At 41.2% G+C, this 21,600-nt stretch overlaps 1 protein-coding gene across 4 annotated transcripts in view; it reads left to right on the top strand.

The window, feature by feature from the left end:
• The window catches only part of KIAA1549L (KIAA1549 like), a 245,880-nt gene that overhangs the window by 171,983 nt on the left and 52,297 nt on the right, over positions 1-21,600 (top strand). For all 4 annotated transcript variants that reach the window (XM_073604466.1, XM_073604464.1, XM_073604465.1 and 1 more), the window contains 3 exons: positions 2,011-2,189; positions 6,364-6,581; positions 19,251-19,383. In XM_073604466.1, the coding sequence (XP_073460567.1) occupies positions 2,011-2,189; positions 6,364-6,581; positions 19,251-19,383 (530 nt within the window). The remainder of the gene's footprint in view (positions 1-2,010; positions 2,190-6,363; positions 6,582-19,250; positions 19,384-21,600) is intronic.

Genomic DNA, 21,600 nt, shown 5'->3' with positions numbered 1-21,600 from the left:
TTTTGTATAATAATGTTTTTATAAAAATAGTAAAAATAAGATATGTTTTAAAAGACACCTGTACTATGAACATATACAACCTGGCATTACCGAGTCCTGACTCTTGAGCCAAAGCCTTCAGTGCTTTCTGACCCACTGAAGGGAAACAGCTAGAGATCAGAAGTTCTGCCTTTCCTCTGAATTCACTAGCTGAAGGCCCTAATTAGTCATAATAAGAAAAAGGAACCCACTTTACACTCCCTTTAGAACTAGTTGATTGCAAGGAACATTTTATTATGTAGTTTAACATCTTTACAGTATAAGTTCCAAGAGACTAAAATGATGGCTTTAAATATCATCGCCTCAAGAGGTAGAGGCTAAAGATGAAACAAAAAATGTATTAATAATCTGATATGACCTTTAAATGGGGACCAGCTGAGTCTGAAGATGGTAAAAGCTGCTCTACCACTGTGCTTTATTGTAGTCATAACCTTCTCTGCCTATTAAAACTACTCACACTGGCACCTGCCTCTTCCTCAGCTACAAATTTCTTTTTTAAACTTCAGATTGTTCTTTTTTTAGGTTTGCTTTTGTCCTTTCATATTATAGATATCATGGCTTCCAGATTATACTAGTACGTAGTTTTAAACTTGCTAGAGGATGGAAAATAGCAAAGTTATAAATTATAGTATTATGATGGCTGTGTGATAGCCACATGTAAGTGTAATTATGGGCAAATTTAAAATGACCTACTGTATATGATGCAGTCTGTCAATAGTATTAACACTGAAGTGAAAAGAGTATATGATCACGGTGCCATATCATTGGGTAATACTCCACCAATAGTGAGTTTATTTTCATACAAGATCATAAACAGGTTGTATTAAAGGCCAACACGTTTTGGGAGCATTGGCCCTTGGTCAAGGGTTTTTGTCTGTGGGTAGAACTCAAAAGAAACATTGATCTTGATAGTGAACAAGTTCAAATGTGCTTGTATTTTGTACCTAGAGGAACAGGAAGTCTACTTATACCAGCCGGTGACAAGCCTGCCTCTTCACTGTGGTGGAAAGTGTGATGTCACTGCCATACCTCTACAGCTCTTCAAAATTAGAATTAAATTTGCATTCATTCAGAAAATGCAAAGCATTCTCTGAATGGCGCCCATGCTGGGAGGCCAATCTATCAGGTCGATCATTGGAGTATAAATTTCTAGTTCAGTGTTTTCCAAGCTCCAGGGGTGTATAGATCAGGTATGGTATATACAGTTACATTAGTTCATTGTGGACCAATGTAACTATGTAAAAATATACCGTACCTGGAATTCATATTTAAAGTGGTACCTCTCTAAGCAGTAACACAGAGTGGTATTCATCTCCAGATAGACCCTTCAGAGGGTTACAAAAATGAATCTGACTGAGCCTAACATGGAAGCTAAATGGAACCCCTTGAATCCTAAGCATTATACACCCCACGTTGAAATTAAAACCTGCTCTTTCTTCAAAAAGCTCCACTCTCTCACACTGTGACAGAGGCTTGTTGATTCCCTGATGTTTAAATGACAGGGGGTGTGACTTAGCACTAGGAGAAGGTGAGGTTTAATCCTGACTTGAAGAAAAAGACTAGTCTCTGCACAGAGACAACTGCTTATATCATTTTTTTTTTTTTTTTATCCAACAAATTTTTTTAATTGACGATGCATCATCATACATTACCAACGGTACATATAAATGTAAGACACACCCACCCACACCCACCCCCGAAGTCAATGTTAACAAACCATTAAGCTCGGTAATACAATAGACAGCGCCGATTATCTAACCAGTGTAACCAAACTGCAGGAAGTTTTACATCATGCAAAAAAACAAGATATCCCTTCTCAATTAAACTAGTAATACACCATGCGGAGAAACATCCCATCAGCCATCATTAAGCCGAAGCAGCCTATCCATGATCAAATCCACACTGCTTATATCATTAATTCAGCAAAGGAAGTAGATATAACGTATTTATTTTACAATTTCATTCTCACAGTGCCTATAAGTGATGAAGAGGAAGGAAATATACACTTTGACAAGAATAACAAGATGGTACCTGACCCATTTGACTCATCTTCTGGTTCTGTTAAACTGATCGCCATTAAGCCAGTCTCAATGCCGCCTTCACTTTCGGTGACGGACAGAAATCAGGAGATGTCCATCATTAATGGAGAGGTGAGAATTTGGGACCTTGTGAAGTCTACGTAGAGTGCAGGTCTGGCTTTACCACTGGCCTTGTAGGTGAAGAGTAAAAGCCTGAATTTTATCTTTGAAGCAAGGAAGATGGTGGGATTAAAAAAGCAGTAAACTGGACATGCATTTTACTATCTAATTGTGAATCTCTGCACTCCTTCAGGCTGGCCACACACCTTACAGTTTTATTGTATAATCTTTGTAAATCTCTGTTAGAGCTAACAAAGCTCTGTAGTATAAGGGCCTACCTAAACAATTTATTCAATCAAGTTTGTCTATTTACTATATAGTTGTTAGGAGATCTGAAATAGATTGTACAACCAGATTGTAATGAATATGGCCAGCCATAGCTTTAGCAATAACTGTGCAGTGCAGGGGCATGCCTAAAGATTCAATGCAATCCATATGCAGCCAAGTCCTTACACTACATAGTTGTATAATCTGTTTATAAGGTGTACATATGGGTTTAAATAAAATGAGGACTGGATAGACTCATTCAAAAATCTGAATATTCAGTCTTAAAGGATAAGTGACAGATTGCATATTACATTATATACAGTATATATATACATATATATATATATATATATATATATATATATACACACACACACACACACGTTATATATATATACATACATAGACATGGTAAGGGGACATGGTTACTGTCTTGGGTCTTGGGGGGTCTAATCAAGGAAGGAGGAAGTCAAAAATCTTCCTCCTTCCCCGGGATTCTCTCTTCACTACCGATTCACCACCTTTGAGCTGGTGAATCGGGGAGGGTGAATTCTGACACAGATCGCCAGTGAAGTGATGAGATCACAGCTTCATAAACTGCCCATTTCTGTGTCAGTCAATCACAGATTCCTAGTGTGTGGAGATGTTCGGCGGAGAACATGTTCTCCGCCGATCATCTCTGTTTCATAAACTGTTGATTGACTGTGATCAGCAGTGATCCTTGGGATCACCACTGTTCACAGTTTAAAAAAAACGGACACCTAACTGAAATAGTAATGGCTCAAAACTCTTACTTTCCTGGAGAAAAGGCTGCTCCTGGCTCCCTCCAGTGGTGGTCACTTGTCACATGCAGGTACAGGTTCACCTAAATCTCATGTGACTAAACCAATGCTTCTCAACTCCACTCCTCAAGGCGCCCCAACAGGTTATGTTTTCAGGCTTACCATTATTTTGCACAGGTGATCTGATCAGTGTCACTGCCTTAGTAACTACCACAGCTGTTTCATCTGAGGGAAATCCTGAAAACATGACCTGTTGGGGCGCCTTGAGGACTGGAGTTGAGAAACACTGGACTAAACGACTAAACCTCTCACATGTAGCAGAGCCTTTGAAATGAAGAAATCTTGTTCTCAGAACAGATCCCAGCCAGTTGTTCTCTTCTTATTTCCGCCTCCGCAGCTTTCTGTATTTGCATGAACAATTACAATTTGAAGAAACTCAGACCAGATTTCCTCACAACATAAAACAGTTCAATGAAATTGTTTTTATCTTCTCAGCTCATACAGATTGGTAGAAAGTCTGCTGTGTGTTTGCATAAAGGCTTTTGTGAAAGATGCACACATTGCCCCAGTCTCTAATTAGTACAATATTCCCTAAATAGCACAATCAACATAAAGTGGCAGATGTCCCCGCTAACACAATCACACAAACAGGAAAAAATACAAAATAGGCAGCAACAAGGTTTTCCAGTAGAAACAATGCGTTGCTGTACGGCACAGCTGTTAAGCATCCCATGTCTTTTAAAGTGATTCTCCCACTTAAGATAAAATCAGGGTAAAGCTCTGGCACTTCCAGTTAGTGACTGGGCTTGTCCGCCTGTTAACAGGACGGGGGAACTGTATGCTGTCCAACTAAATTTTAGGTTAGCTAAATTGGTGTGTGAGTTAGCACTCTCTTGTGGTCACTGGACAGACAACCTCACAAGGCCTTACACTAGAAGGAACATGTCTTCACACCCTCCAGGGACCCTGTCCCAATCAAGACCCAGAGTCATTCTGAGGGAATCAGTGATTATCCTCCACCAGTTCTTATACACTTTACTCTTGTCTCAGCCCAAAAGCTTGGAGAGAAGCCACCAAACACTTTGCAAGGCCTTGCACACTATTAGTTCAGGCCCGGTCACTGAGGGGCTCTGTTCCATAGTGGGCCCAAAGATAGGTACTCTAATGCCCCGTACACATGGTCGGATTTTCCGATGGAAAATGTGTGATAGGACCTTGTTGTCGGAAATTCCGACCGTGTGTAGGCTCCATCACACATTTTCCATCGGATTTTCCGACACACAAAGTTTGAGAGCAGGCTATAAAATTTTCCGACAACAAAATCCGTTGTCGGAATTTCCGATCGTGTGTACACAAATCCGACGCACAAAGTGCCACGCATGCTCAAAATAAATAAAGAGATGAAAGCTATTGGCTATTGCCCCGTTTATAGTCTCGACGTACGTGTTTTACGTCACCGCGTTCAGAACGATCGGATTTTCCGACAACTTTGTGTGACCGTGTGTATGCAAGACAAGTTTGAGCCAACATCCGTCAGAAAAAATCCTAGGATTTTGTTGTCGGAATGTCCGATCAGTGTCCTACCGTGTGTATGGGGCATAATGCCCCGTACACACGGTCGGATTTTCCGACGGAAAATGTGCGATCGGAGCGTGTTGTCGGAAATTCCGACTGTGTGTGGGCTCCATCGGACTTTTTCCATCAGATTTTCCGACACACAAAGTTTGAGAGCAGGCTATAAAATTTTCCGACAACAAGATCCGTTGTCGGAATTTCCGATCGTGTGTACACAAATCCGACGCACAAAGTGCCACACATGCTCAGAATAAATAAAGAAATGAAAGCTATTGGCTACTGCCCCGTTTATAGTCCCAACGTACGTGTTTTACGTCACCGCGTTCAGAACGATCAGATTTTCCGACAACTTTGTGTGACCGTGTGTATGCAAGACAAGTTTGAGCCAACATCCGTCGGAAAAAATCCTAGGATTTTGTTGTCGGAATGTCCGATCAATGTCCGACCGTGTGTACGGGGCATAATGCTGAGAAGGATTGGATTTCCCCAATTAAGTGGGACTTTTAAGGCTCAAATAATAATATTTCTAAAATCTTTAAATTTATTTAAATTCCATAAAAGGGTATTATACAAATATCGTACTTTTTTCACATTACCAAATCACATAATACAATGCATATATGGTTGTCTCAGATTATACATGCAGAGATTATATATGTATCCAATGTTTTTCGGAGTCAGTTAGCTCCTTCTTCAGGGATAACTCTGTAAGCAATATTATGTGTTCTATAGTAAAAATCACAACATATTACAACATTCAAAATGGCATCACATGTTGCAAGGAGTAAATTTGTGCATTATACTTACTGTTCTCCCCAGATAGCAAGGATAACTTGCCACAAATTTGTGGCAGTGTTGAATTGTAGGTCTGTTAACTTGCTGCACACTTTCAATGACAAGTTGTACACTTGCAGAGCACTTGAAGCACAAGTTCTAGATGAGACTTTTCCAATTTGTAGCAAATTTGCATGGCAAGTCTCTAGCAAAAGCAAAGTTACAGCGGTGAGTCTAAAGCGAGAGCTCTGCAAGTCTACAGCATGAAAATTCAGCCACAGTGACCCCTGTGGTGGGATGACTATTGCCTAAATACCTATAGCGACATTTTTCAACATTTTTAGGCGTTTTTTGATGTTAGAGCGTTTTTACAGCTGAAAAACTCCTCTCAGAACCCACTAGTTTTGTTTTTTCTTTTTTACAGCCTATGTGTGCATGGACACATGGAGAGTTTATTGACTGTAGAAAAAAACATCTGAAGCCAAAAACAGCAGCTGTAAAAACATCCAAAAATGTCCAGTGTGCATGAGGCCTTATAGTAAATAAGGTCCTACAGACAGGGTCTGTCTGATTGAAAGTCACAGACTTCCTGTCGTCTCTAATGATGTTTAACATCCACAGTGTTTGAGGCAGACAAAGATTACAGTATATGATCCAGAATGTCTAAGCTTTAGATTACAGGAGCGTGATAGCAGTAGCTTTTTCATTTATGGTAATAGAAGTTGGCAATACTGACATACTACCTATAGAAGATCGTTTTGTTACATTTTACTTCTTTTCCCCATCAGGTGAACAAAGCGCTTAAACAGAAATCGGACATAGAGCACTACCGCAACAAGCTACGTCTGAAAGCAAAGAGGAAAGGCTACTATGACTTCCCTCCAATAGACAACAGATCACTGAACGACAAGAAGAGGAAAGCCTTTGAGAAAACTCAAATGGAAATTGACAATGTTCTGGAAGGAAATACAAATTCATCTCCGCCTTTTGTGGAGGCTAAAAACAGGTAGGCAGGACAGAAATCTGGTACTGTTTTTTTATACAGCAGATACAGTATACTGTATATACTATACATATATACTATATATATATATATATATATATATATATATATATATATATATAATGTGTGAAACGTGGGTGGCCGTGTGCATCCCTTGGTCACCCTGCTGCACCCATGTTTTAATCGTCCAATACACTATTCCCAACACACTTGTTCCTGTAAAAATGGCTGTATAAAAGTGGGTGCTGAAGCGACCAATGGCTGGAACCTTCAATAATCAGAGCAAGAGATGTCACCACTACACCATGGGTATCCAAAATTGGGTCCAAAGCTTTATTCAGCGATCACAGCTGTTTGCTGTAACAATGTGATTGCTGAATAAATCTTTGGACCCAATTTTGGAGACCCATGGTGTGCTGGTGACATGTTTAAATCATGTCTTGACTAGAAGACATGTTAGCATTACCCTGTTCACAATACTGTGTTTAGAACATTTTATGTAGTGCTTTAATTTTGGCAAATGACAACCTGATATTTCTGAGATCTCTAATGCCGTGTACACACGATCGGGATTTCGGCCCGCAAAAGACCGATGAGAGTTTTTCATCGGAAAATGCTCCATCGGTCTTTTTCTGGTGGAATTCCAGCCAGCAAAATATTGAGAGCATGCTCTCAACTTTTCGGTTGGGAAAAGTTCCTATCGGAAAATGCGGTCGTCTGTGGCAGTTCCAACACACAAAATCCCTACGCATGCTCAGAAACAATTCGACGCATGCTCGGAAGCATTGAACTTAATTTTCTCGGCTCATCGTAGTGTTGTACGTCACCGCATTCTTGACGATCGTAATTTCAGCGACGCTACATAAAGCTACGTTTCCACTATTGCAACCTCAAAGTCACGCGATTTAGAGTGCGACTTTGGAGTGTGACTTTGATGCGACTTTGAGTGTAGCTTTGAGTGTAGCTTTGATCCAACTTTACATTCCCTGGATCAAAGTTGCACCACCGTTGTAACTATGTTGTTGGATGGCCTCAGGGGGAAGGGGGGAGCCGAGACAAGTACTGGTTATGAAGCAGCCGTCTCCTTGCTAGCTTTGTTGTTGGCTGGCCTCAGGGGGAGGGGGGAGGTGGGAAAAGTGCTGGTTATGAAGTAGCCGTCTCCTTGCTAGCTATGTTGTTTGATGGCCTTGGGGAGTGTCCGACCCTGCATCAATAGGATTACAAAGCACATAGGAACATTTTGCACAGTACTACATGTTTTTACACACTTATGGGCGAAACTTGTGCCCTTGGGTAATTATGCATACATGCATGCTAGGGTTGCACTGATACTGATACTAGTATCGGTATCGGTGCTGATACCAAGCATTTGCGCGAGTACTTGTACTCGCACAAATTCTCCCAATGCCTAATCCGATACCTGGGAATGAAGAGGCAGGATTGCTCGCACCTGGAAGTCAGTGGGCGGAGAGTGTGGAGCGGAGAGCGAGTCCTCAAAAGGCTGGCAGCAGCGGAAGGTAAGCTGGCCGGGGCAGGGTTGCAGGGCGCAGCCACATGTTCCATCAGAATTGGCCGTCACATTCCGTAACAGAAGTGACATTCCGTGTCTCGGTCAGAGGTTGAACATCCCGATGCCCATCTTGGTACACTCTGCACTCGGCCGCAGTAAGCCAGCAGTGGACATCTTGTTACACCCAGCCCGGGTGAGCCGGGTAACAAGATGTCCACCGCTGCTTATTGCGGCCGAGTGCAAAGTGTATCAAGATGGGCGTCGCAGCATATAGCATTGCAAAATCCTTCCTTTCCTTTCATCATTCATTTAATTTATTATGCCAGGCCAGCAATTGCCAATCAGTGCTGCATTTCAGTGCCCATCAGCACCTGCCCATCAGTGCCCATAAGTGCCACCTATCAGTGCCAACTATCAATGCCCATCAGTCAGTGCCACCTATCAGTGCTGCATAATCAGTTCCACCTATTAGTGCTCATCAGTGCTGCATAATCAGTGCCACCTATCAGTGCTCATCAGTGCTGCATATCAGTGCCACCTAATCCTATCAGTGCTCATCAGTGCTGCATTATCAGTGCTCATCAGTGCCACCTAATCAGTGCTGCATATTAGGGCCTCCTCATCATTGCCATCCCATCAGTGCCCTTCAGTGCCGCCTCATCAGTGCCACCTAATCCTATCAGTGCCCATCAGTGCTACATATTAGTGCTTCCCCATCAGTGCCCCCCATCAGTGCCCCATCAGTGCCACCTTATCAGTGCCCCCTCAGTGCAGCCTATCAGTGCCCCATCAGTGCAGCCTCATCAGCGCACATCAGTGAAGGCGAAAAAGTACTTATTTACAACATTTTCTGACAGTAACTAAGAAAGACATTTAAAAAAAGTATCGGTATTTGGTATTGGTGAGTACTTGAAAAAAGGTATCATTACTTGTACTCGGTCTTAAAAAAGTGGTAACGGTGCAACCCTAATGCATGTGCATGTAAACGCAAGTATGGCACTCACACAGATATACCTATGTACAGCATATTTTGTAATTTATTCCTATGGGCAGAACGTGCATAAACTAAGGCTCCTGGGTGGCACAAATATAGGTGGATTTTACGCTGTATGCACATACACCTGCAAAAATGCCCATGTGCATGATCCCTAAAAGAAGACAATCACAAGAGGATTTATGGTGAACATGTTGATGATCAGTGCCTGAAATACAAGTTTCAGTGAGAAATGTTATAAGATCCTTTGTAAATAATGAGGTAGGTGTGGCCAACTAAACAGGAGAGATTTGACGAGTTTGTAACAGTTTTTATTACAAATAATTACCAAATTACTTTTTGAATTCACATTACATTTAAAGTAATGATTTTCAGCCACAAGGCGGAGAAAGAAACAGGGTAAAAACTGAAGTTCATTGTGATATACTGTATATTGAGGGGTGTTGAAGAGTATAGATCATAAACCGGTAATAATTAAATTATCTAATTACTGTTGGGATAAAAAAAAATAAAACAACAGCAACAATATTTGCATTCTATTTCACAGTCAATAAAACTAGTTAGAAGCTGGAGGTTATTTATCATTGAATAGCAAATAAATACATTTAGGTTTGGGTGACTGATTACTGGAAATTAAGACGCAGTTGCAAAGGGGAGTTATTGACTGTGTAATGAATTATCAGGATGGGGCCACTCTGGAAGGAATCGGATTATTCTCTGCAGTGCTGCTACGGCTGAAAGCAGTAAAGGGTGAACGATTAAAAAGTGTAAATCATCCGGTGTGGGGAACCGGAGCAAAATACAATCCTGGCCGTAAAATCTGCTTGATGGAAGATAGAGAGATTAAACTGCATGTGGGTGGATGGGAAGAAGTCATTGTAAAGTGATAACTCATGATGCAATGTAAATGTTGGTTGGGTTGCTATACATCGATCTATGTCCCTGCACAGTTATATATTTATCTCTCTCTCTCTCATTTGCCTTCTCTGTTCAAATCTATCTATCTATCTATCTATCTATCTATCTATCTATCTATCTATCTATCTATCTATCTATCTACCTATCTATCCCTTTGTTTTTATCTCTGTTCCAATCTATTTATCTACTTCTACCCATCTCTCACTCTCTCTTCAAATCTATTTATTGGCAGGTGGAACCCACTATGGGCATAGTGTGACTACATGGGCACCATAGACAGAACCCAATAGCACCCCAGTCTATATAAATCCCCCCCTCCCATAGGGAGCTCATCAACTCAGCCATCAGGCTTACCATCCATGCCTGGCGCTTGAGGAGAATTACAGTCAGGTCCATAAATATTGGGATATCGACACAATTCTAATCTTTTCGGCTCTATACACCACCACAATGGATTTGAAATGAAACGAACAAGATTTGCTTTAACTGCAGACTTTCAGCTTTAATTTGAGGGTATTTACATCCAAATCAGGTGAACGGTGTAGGAATTACAACAATTTGTATATGTGCCTCCCACTTTTTAAGGGACCAAAAGTAATGGGACAATTGGCTGCTCAGCTGTTCCATGGCCAGGTGTGTGTTATTCCCTCATTATCCCATTTACAAGGAGCAGATAAAAGGTCCAGAGTTCATTTCAAGTGTGCTATTTGCATTTGGAATTTGTTGCTGTCAACTCTCAATATGAGATCCAAAGAGCTGTCACTATCAGTGAAGCAAGCCATCATTAGGCTGAAAAAACAAAACAAACCCATCAGAGAGATAGAAAAAACATTAGGTGTGGCCATATCAAATGTTTGGAACATCCTTAAAAAGAAAGAATGCATCAGTGAGCTCAGCAAAACCAAAAGACCCGGAAGACCATGGAAAACAACTGTGGTGGATGACCGAAGAATTCTTTGCCTGGTGAAGAAAACACCCTTCACAACAGTTGCTCAGATCAAGAACACTCTCCAGGAGGTAGATGTATGTGTGTCAAAGTCAACAATCAAGAGAAGACTTGACAAGAGTGAATACAGAGGGTTCACCACAAGATGTAAACCATTGGTGAGCCTCAAAAACAGGAAGGCCAGATTAGAGTTTACCAAACAACATCTAAAAAAGGCTTCACAGTTCTGGAACAACATCCTATGGACAGATGAGACCAAGATCAACTTGTACCAGAGTGATGGGAAGAGAAGAGTATGGAGAAGGAAAGGAACTGCTCATGATCCAAAGCATACCACCTCATCAGTGAATCATGGTGGTGGTGTCATGGCGTGGGCATGTATGGCTGCCAATGGAACTGGTTATCTTGTATTTATTGATTATGTGACTGGTGACAAAAGCAGCAGGATGAATTCTGAAGTGTTTCGGACAATATTATCTTCTTATATTCAGCAAAATGCTTCAGAACTCATTGAACGCCGCTTCACAGTACAGATGGACAATGACCCGAAGCATACTGCAAAAACAACCAAATAGTTTTTTAAGGGAAAGAAGTGGAATGTTATGCAATGGTCAAGTCAATCACCTGACCTGAATCCGATTGAGCATGCATTTCACTTGCTGAAGACAAAACCGATGGGAAAATGCCCCAAGAACAAGCAGGAACTGAAGACAGTTGCAGTAGAGGCCTGGCAGAGCATCACCAGGGATGAAACCCAGCGTCTGGTGATGTCTATGCGTTCCAGACTTCAGACTGTAATTGACTGCAAAGGATTTGCAACCAAGTATTAAAAAGTAAAAGTTTGATGGATGATTGTTAATCTGTCCCATTACTTTTGATCCCATAAAAAGTGGGAGGCACATATACAAACTGTTGTAATTCCTACACCATTCACCTGATTTGGATGTAAATACCCTCAAATTAAAGCTGAAAGTCTGCAGTTAAAGCACATCTTGTTTGTTTCATTTCAAATATATTGTGGTGGTGTATAGAGCCAAAAAGATTAGAATTGTGTCAATGTTCCAATATTTATGGACCTTTATTAGAACTTCTTAGAAGTCATGTGAAACAGTTCAACAGATAATAGAGTAGGCAGGCCTAAGATTATCTTACACAAACATTTTATATTTCTGATATGTGCCCGCTGTACCACACACTTGTATGAGAAAGTATCCTATTCTCTTTGTATTGAATCATTTGTGTAAAATCCCTGGTGTTCCTGTCAATCCCTCTGCTTTCCTATTAAAAACTGAACACAGTAACACCCTGTACACATGAGCGAACTTTTCGACCGGACTGGACGGACCGAATCCGGCGGACAATCCGACCGTGTGTGGGCTTCGTCGGACCTTCAGTGGACTGTTTCTTTCGAAAATCTGACAGACGCTTGTCTGTATGCTAGTCCAACGGACGAAAACCAACGCAGGGCAACTATTGGCTACTGGCTATGAACTTCCTTATTTTAGTCCGGTGTACGTCATCACGTACAAATCCGTCGGACTTTGGTGTGATCGTGTGTAGGCAAGTCCGTTCCTTCGAAAGCCCGTCGGAAGTCGGTCAAAAGTCAGTCGAAAGTCCGTTGGAAAGACTGTCGGACCTTTGTTGACGAAAAGTACGCCTGTGTGTACAGGGCATAAGTCAGTTTTCTGGCTGTGCTGGGAATGCAATCTTCTCTACTCCATTGATTACACTAATGCTGACATGCCTCCCTCCTTCCCCCCCCACAGCCATTCACTGGGGAGACCAGTGTGCTGCTGTTTCTCGTCCCCTAGCTCTCTGAGCATATTATGCAGCTGATAACAGAGGATATGTGATCACAAAAAAGGCAAATAAAGGAAAGGCGGACTTCAATGCAAATCAACTTCATGATCCTTCAGCACCTTCCTTGTGTCTATCTAGACCAGGGGTCTCAAACCCTCCAGCTGTTGCAAAACTACAAGTCCCATCATGCCTCTGCCTGTGGGAGTCATGCTTGTAACTGTCAGCCTTGCAGTGCCTCATGGGACTTGTAGTTTTGCAACAGCTAGAGGGCCGCCAGTTTGAGACCCCTGATCTAGACAGTTCCTTCACTACCACTACTGCAACCAGGGGCAGTACAGCCTGAAGTATCTATCTATCTATCTATCTATCTATCTATCTATCTATCTATCTATCTATCTATCTATCTATCTATCTATCTATCTATCTATCTCCACCTCTCTTTCTGCTCAATTAAAAGTCAGCAGCTACAAATACTGCAGCTGCTGACTTTTAATTGGACACTTACCTGTCCCAGGGTCCAGCGATGCGGGGGATTGAAGCCCCGCTCGTCTACCCCTCCGTTCAGTGGCGCCGGCATTGCAACTGTGGGCGCCGGGCTGTGGCTTCACAGCCTGGCACCCACTGCGCATGCGCGAGCGGCGCCGCGCGCCGTGATTGGCCGCTCAGTCACCTGGGACCTGTAATGGGTCCCAGATGATTGACAGGAGGGAGGGAGCATAGCTGAGCCCTTCCTGTGCCGAGGGAGAAGTGATGTCACCAGCCCAGGCACTGGAAGAGGCAGACTACGAGGGACCACCTTGCAACAGGCATTTAGAGGTAAGTAAAAAAAAAAAAAAATCCAAATTTTTTTTGTATTTTTTTGTTAAATTTTTCATGTAGTTTTTTTTTTGGGTGGAACCCCACTTTCATGGCCTCTGTTCACTTCTATGAAATATGAAAAAAAGAAAGTCTTACCTTTAGTTTTACTGTAAAGCAATATTACTTGAAAGAGAAGTTTGGAGTTATAAAACACCACTGATTGCTCAGTTCTCCCTTCCCCTGTGAATGGCAGTCAATGGCCTCTCTGCTCTGCCCCTCCAGTGATCACTGGAGCGCTGGGCTGTAGAGGGGGCCGGAGCTGCTGGCTCAGTCTCCCAGTGGCTTGCTGTGAGGCTGAGCCAGCTTCTGGTCCAGGCTTCTGGGTGGATCACAACTGTAAAGTCGGGATCGATCCAGCTCCTGGACCAGCTCTGTATTGTTAGCCGACAGCGGACTTTAGCACACTGTCAGCTAAAAATGGATCACAGGAGTGCAGAAGAAACTGCACTCCTGTGATCCATAGGAGAAGTAGGGCCAAAAAAGTTTTGGCCCTACTTCTCCTTTAAACCAGTCCTGTAATATTCAGAGACAGTTCCTAAACCTTCCAAATCACATGACTGCATCCCAGCTCTGGCTGCCACGTAGCAGTCACCTATCACTGTTACTTCTGTGCTGGCATCTATTCCAGTCTATGACCTCTCCAGGACTGCCAGAGAGATCCAACCGCTGAACATGACTCCATCACGTATATCTTCCCAGAAAGTGGAAAACTCTTTAAACCCTGGAAGTAAGTGGTAAAATGTTAGCGGCTAATACTGTCAGTGTATTTTATCCCCCGCTGTTGTGGAACTTCATTTAATATGATCAAATTCGAACATAACACGAAGCCTGTGTGAAATGGTGATTAACATGCTTCCTTGTAAACGGGCTAATGAGAAACCTCGTAGAGATAGTCAGAGAGATAATATAACGTTCTGCAATTAGGTCAGTAATGATCACAGGGGACTGTTAAAGCCTACTGAATTACCCATGTTATCATAGAGTTTACATCAAAGCTCAGTGGTGTATTTTATGATGAAAATGAATTTTATTAATTTGCAAGAATTAAACTCAGTAGTTTTATTGCCAAAGGTTCCACCTTCAGAGGGTAAGTTTAGTGCATTTAGTGCAACTTCGAGATTTTATTTAATATTATTTGAAAGTAATTACAGATGTGACTCATTTCCTGCTTGATGTTCCATATTTTGATTATCGTATTTCATGTCCTAATTTAGTAATACTCCTTCTAGTGGCCATCTGTGTATGACGGGATGAAATTAGTAACTCTGGGCTAAACAAATATTGTCTAAATACAAGAGGCATGTGAATTAATACTTGAATGTTGGGGGTCTGTTTTTAACAAAAAATCCCTGGTGGAATGTCATAACCCAGATAGCAAGGATAGCTTGCCACAATTTTGTGGCAGTGTTGAATTGTAAGTCTGTTATCTTGCTGCACATTTTCACTGGCAAGTTGTACACTTGCAGAGCACTTGAAGCACAAGTTCTAGTTAAAACTTTTCCAATTTGTAGCAAATTTGCGTGGCAAACCTCAAACAAGAACAAAGTTGCAGTGGTGAGTCTACAGCAAGAGCTCTGCAAGTCTACAGCATGAAAATTCAACCACAGTGACCCCTGTGGTGGGAGGACTATTGCACAACATAACTGAACCAGAACTTGCAGCAGACTTGCTGAATATTTGCAGAGAAAATTGATCTGGAGTCATGCAATGCCGACTTTTTGTGCAACAAACTTGTGAAGCCTGGCAATAGCTTAGCAAGTCATTTTCAAACGTGCAGCACATTTGCTTGCTATCTGGGAAGCTGTCATGAATTATCCCCCTATTTTGACTAATATGGTTTTTTTTCGTCAGCCCCATTTAGTGGTCATAATGTAGTATTTTCCTGAAATCCATCAATGAGGAAAATACCACATTATGGCCACTAGATGGAGCTGATGATCATAGGAAATAAACATTAGACAAAATACAGGGATAATTTGTGACGGCTGTGTGAATGCTTGTAAAATTTGTCTAACAAATTTTTTTGCACATGGACCCCTTGGTGTCCTTTGTGTATTGCTTGCTGATTTTGTACCTTGCCTCTGTACAGGAAATGTTCTTTGAAGACCCATCACTGTTCATCTCTCTACTTGTGACTGGTCTTGTACCCCTCCCCTTGTAGTTCTCCGGCAGGCAGCCTGTAGTAAGAGGACCTGTTAGACCCCTCCCACAGCTCTGCTCTCTGCACAGGCTATGTACAGCACAGTGATGATGTCACAACTACCTTTACAAGATAATATCTGGCTTTGCAGAGGCATTTGTTGCACATTAAGTGGATTTATATCCTTTCAAGGCTATTCATTTTAGATTAATGATTTTGTTTTCTGCAGTTCAGCTTTAAATGTTTAAAGCGAAAATGCAGCGTGCAGCCTTGGGTTGCTTCCATTGTTGTTCTCAACACCTCACCAATATAAATGTTTTCTGTTTCCTGCTTTTGTAAATAGCTTTTCATACCAGAAATATACTTAAATTATCTGTGCTCAGGTTTGCCAGTCCCTGACAATATGCAGGCAGCTGTCCATGAGCTATATAAATGTCCACATAGACTGAACAACAGCTAATTAACCTGTCAATATGAATTAAGACACACTGACAAAGAACAATACTGGCTAGTGTAAGTTTGCTTAGGAACCGGTGATAGGTTCATTAAAAGAATACTGTTTACATAAGTAAAACAAATGTATGGCTTCTACAGAGTTCCAGTACTTAAAGTGACTTAAAGTGAATCATTATTAAAAAAAGGTTGTAAACAACTTCTTATTGTTATGTCCTTTGTAGCACGGAAAGCTATTCTTTATCAATGGATTTACCTGGAACCCCCCACCACGTCTCTGTTTACAGCTACAGTGAGGGAAAAAAGTATGTGATCCCCTGCTGATTTTCTATGTTCCCCCACTGATAAAGAAATGATCAGTCTATAATTTTAATGGTAGGTTTATTTTAACAGTGAGAGACAGAATAACAACAGAAATATCGAAAAAAACGCATTTAAAAAAAGTTATAAGTTGACTTGCATTTTTTTTTTCGAGGCTTACGTTTGGTAACTCAAACCTTCAGCTCCCTCCACATATTTTCTATGGGGATAAGGTCTGGAGACTGGCTAGGCCACTCCAGGACCATAATGTGCTTCTTCTTGAGCCACTCCTTTGTTGCCTTGGCCGTGTGTTTTGGGTCATTGTTATGCTGCAATACCTACCCACAACCCATTTTCACTGCCCTAGCTGAGTGAAGGAGGTTCTCACTCAAGATTTGACAGTACATGGCCCCATCCATTGTCTCTTTGACGTGGTGAAGTTGTCCTGTCCCCTTAGCAGAAAAACAACGCCAAAGCATAATGTTTCTGGTGTTTCTGGATGGTGTTCTTGGGGTCATAGGCAGCATTCTTCTTCCTCCAAACACGGGAAGTTGAGTTGATGCCAATGAGCTTGATTTTGGTTTCATCTGACCACAGTTCTCTGAGTCATTCAGATGTTCATTAGCAAACGTCAGACGGGCCTGTACATGTGCTTTCTTGAGCAGCTGGACCTTGCAGGGTTTCAGTCCTTCATGGTGTAGTGTGTTACCAATTGTTTTCTTGGTGACTATGGTCCCAGCTGCCTTGAGATCATTGACAAGATTCTTCTGTTTAGTTCTGGGCTGATTCCTCACTGTTCTCATGATCATTGAAACTCCACAGAGAAGGCTGCCTGTCATAGGTGCCGAAACGGTGTTCTGGCGCGTTCCAGCAGAAAAAAAGCCCTGTATATATACACACACTTGTAGATATATGTGTGTGTATATATATATATATATATATTTATTTATACACACACATACACATTGTGTATATATATATATATATATATATATATATATATATATATTTATATTTATATATCTATCTATCTATCTATCTATAGATATATATATATATATATATATATATATATATATATATATATATATATATATATATATATATATATAGTTAGTTAGTTAGTTAGTTATCATGTGTCTGTACATTTCTTTACATGTTCTTTTAAACATTAGTTTCACTTTTTGGACTTGGCTGCACTGTAATCTCACATTATCTCATGATATTACAGGCAGCCCACCCACTTTTGCACTGATCTCGGCTATGGCCGTTTTCAGAGGAAACACTTCTCCTCTGTTCTCCCTCTGAGAACTGAAGTTCTCAGCTTCATAAACAGGCTGCAGAGGAGATAATTTTCCTCTGAGAACTGCCGAGAACTGAACTGAGAAAAAAACTTCTCAGTTTAATAAACGTACACCTATATGTGAACATGGGAGGAGGTGACTAGGTAGCCGGAGAGCAGGAGGTCTGAGGAGGAGAGTAGAGGATGTTTTGGGTGATATTTTGAGATGAGGTTGGTGATAGGGGGTTTGGTGATGAGGTTGGTAGTTCGGGGAAGAGTTGTGAATGGCTTTGCAGGTTTTAGTTAGTATATTTTTTGGGTGATCAGAAGCCATTTGGAGGGATTGGCAAAGAGGGGCTATAGACAATGAGCAGATGGAAAAGTGGATAAGTCTGGCAGCAGCAGCATTCATGATGGGCTGAAGGGGGTAGAGCCTGTGTAGAGGTAGGAAATCGAAGAGAGAGTTGCAATAGTCAAGGCGAGAGATAACGAGGGAGTGAATTAATAGCTTTGTCATTTGTTGAGAAGGGGCATATTTTGGAAATTTCATGGGGGTGAAGGAGGCAAGATTTGGCCAGTGATTGGACGTGGAACTGGAAGGACAAGTCATGGTCCAGGATTACACCTAGCACCATGGCATGAGCGGAGGAACTAATAATTGTGCAGTTGATATGGATGGAAATGTCAGGGTAGGTGACACAGGGGAAAGGAAATATTATGAGTTTTTTAAAAAAACAACGACAATGTTACAGTGAGTGACAGCTTGAAATTTTTAATGCTAGGGTACTTAGAATATTTGTGGAGCATGTTTAAAAAACCCTAATACATAGGCATTCCACCCAGAAATTCATTAGACATACTACTGTTTGTGGTACTGGGGCCAGGGTATGAATTCAAACTTACAAATTAGAATTTTAGGCTAAAATGTGGTAAATATGGATGTAAAGCAAACCTGTACTGGGACCATCCAAGCCAAAGCAACATTTTTGCTTTAATCACTCTATCCCTAGCAGCATTGTCTCACCTTTCCTTTGACTCCATTCAGCATCAGGAGCTAAAGGAAATACCCTGTACTTCCAGGTATGGAAGAACATGTGACTCACTCTATGTGACAGCACTTGACCAATTAATCAGTGAGTTCATAACCCTGCTTAAGCTATGACTCCGCTGACTCGAGGCTTATACAAGGACTTCCATTTGCCCCTGGCTTTTCAACAAAGTGACGAGGGGGCAAAATGAAAGGTAAGTATTTGCATTTCTGCAGGTCTACAGTACATTAAAGATTTAAAGTGAACCTACCAGATCCAGTTTTAACTGCCACAGACGTTAGAGAATGTTTGCGGTTTATAGTTGGATTTGTATTTTTGTAGGCCTCTTCACAACACTGGATGATGCTCCGTGGCTCAGGGGAAAGTTAACACTTTTTTTACTTTACTCGTGCTATGCTGTAACATTTTTTCCTTTTTTTTAGGCAACCTTCATTAAAGAATCATCCATATAGGAGTCGCCAGTCTCTGAACAGTCCAAGCCCAGGAGAGACTGAAATGGATCTTCTTGTAACTCGGGAACGACCACGACGTGGAATTCGGAACAGTGGCTATGATGTGAGTTTTTATGTTCATAAGAATTTCATGTTTTAGTAAATATAATATTACAACACTGGAGCTCATTCGTTTTTGTTTGGTGAAAAGTTTTACTTGAATGAATCTCACATCTCACAAAACTGTTCTCATGGTGGAAAAATCCATGGTCCATGTTTGATGGAGATCCACCGATTGCCACAGCTGTACATATGCAAGGCTACCTGCATTAACGCCCGCTGCTGGTGGTACAGTTTTAGTGCTCCTGCACACGGACACCCTGAGCCTGTGCGGCGTCGATTTCGGCATGTTAGGATAAGTACAATGACCAGCTGCACCTACAATTTCCTCGTTAAGCCATGCAGGGGTTTCTGTCCTCTTGGCAACAGGGCAGTAATTGGTCTCAATGCATGAATCAACGTGAGGCATACTCTCCAATTACAATCATAGTTTATGTGAGTTTATTATCTCGTCCTGGCGCTATATAAAAAGATCTTCGATCACAATGATTCATCAGAGCTTTTGCAGTTTCCATCTTTTTTCATTGTAGATAAGTCTGGCCTTAGTACAAAGCTGACATTTTCATTAATCAGACTGCGGAGGATGGTGGAAAGAAGCCTCAAAATACTGACGCATTTAGGAAAATCAATTTCTGTTTTGACTAATACGAAGATGGAAAGTTTTTTATTTTAATAAGGGGACAGAGATTTTTCCTTGACAGGACAGACACGACCATATGTTGTAGTGTCTTTTGTAAAAAGATTTGCTGTGTGAATGTCCCCACCATTTACACAGCTGTCACAAATAATCCCTGTGTTTTCTTTAATACGGTTATTTCATTATGATTGTCGGCTCCGTCAATTAGCCATAATGTATTTTCCTAATTGAGGTATTTCAGGAAAATATCGAATTATGGCCACTAGATGGAGCTGACGATCATAAGAAATAAACATATTAGACAAATTATGGGGAATATTCTTGGCAGCTGTTTGAATGCTTATAACATTCATACAGCACTTTTTTTTTTATAAATAGACTCTTAAGTTAAATTTTTTCCTTTAACGTCGGCTTTATAGAATCACTCCTGTCTGTGGTTTCTGGTGGATTGAGCAAGAAGAAACTGTCTTTTGCTGAAGCGTTTACCAGAACTGGTTATTAAAGTGCAAAATGGAGTTTTACCAATCAGCATCACAACAGAAACGACAGCACAGTGTGCCTTTTTCCTCTTGTCAGATGATTTACTAGAACCCATAGTGCTCAAACTTTCAGTATAGATCAGCTAAATACATTTCAGGTGCATCAAACCAAAAGGTGTGTAAAGTCTGAAGAGATCCAACATCCCCCTTCTGATTGAAAAGCTATAGGTCTATCTCACGCCTCTGCAGAGAGACCACTGCTTCCACAGAGAGAGTAAAGGTCTTTCTCTGCAACATGCTGGCTGGGGACAGGCTTTTCTTTCAAGGCTGTGGCTGCTTTCCACAGAAAAGGAACTGTACATTTTTTGTTAACACACCTGGAATGTATTTATCTAATTTAGTAGAACTAAAGGCAAACCTTTTTTCAATTTGGGTAGAGTAAGACCCCATACACACTATTGGATTTTCTGCAGATTTTTGTCTTCAGATTTACCAAAACCATGTAGTTCAAGGGCCTGCCTGATTGCATACAAATTGAAACTCTTAAGGTTTGACTTCATATTATATGGTTTTGGTAAATCTGAAGACAAAAATCTAGTAGTGTGTACGGGGCTTAAGGTTGACCATCCATTATACAATTTTCTTGTACAACTTCCGTTTAGATTGACCAAAACCATATAATATGAGGTCTAACCTTAAGAGTTTCAATTTGTATGCAACCAGGCCCTTGAACTACAAGTGCACATGTTCCAAAGCATCCTTTAAAGGAAAACCTTCATGGAGGCTGCATTGCTGACCTGTGATTCATATGTAATGCCTGGCTGAGATGTTGACCCTCTGCCTTAAAGTGACCCTATCAGTCCCCTTAAAAATATATAACTGGTTGTAGATCTTGCAGAAAAATAACTATTATACCAACCTTTCTGGTGGCCTGTCTTCTACCCCTTCTCTGTTAAGCGCTGCAGCCTCAGTTAAGCTCATAAGTATTTTTAAACTTTTGGAAGCCTGTGTCCCCTGCCACATGCTGTGGTTCCTTTTTCTTAAAGTAGAGGTTCAGCAAAAACTCTAAACCTACTCTCACCAACATTCTAAGACTAATCTATCT

Source organism: Aquarana catesbeiana, linkage group LG11 (genome assembly GCF_042186555.1).
Source record: "Aquarana catesbeiana isolate 2022-GZ linkage group LG11, ASM4218655v1, whole genome shotgun sequence".
NCBI classification, from domain to species: domain Eukaryota; kingdom Metazoa; phylum Chordata; class Amphibia; order Anura; family Ranidae; genus Aquarana; species Aquarana catesbeiana.
This window is presented reverse-complemented; position numbering and strand designations above follow the sequence as displayed.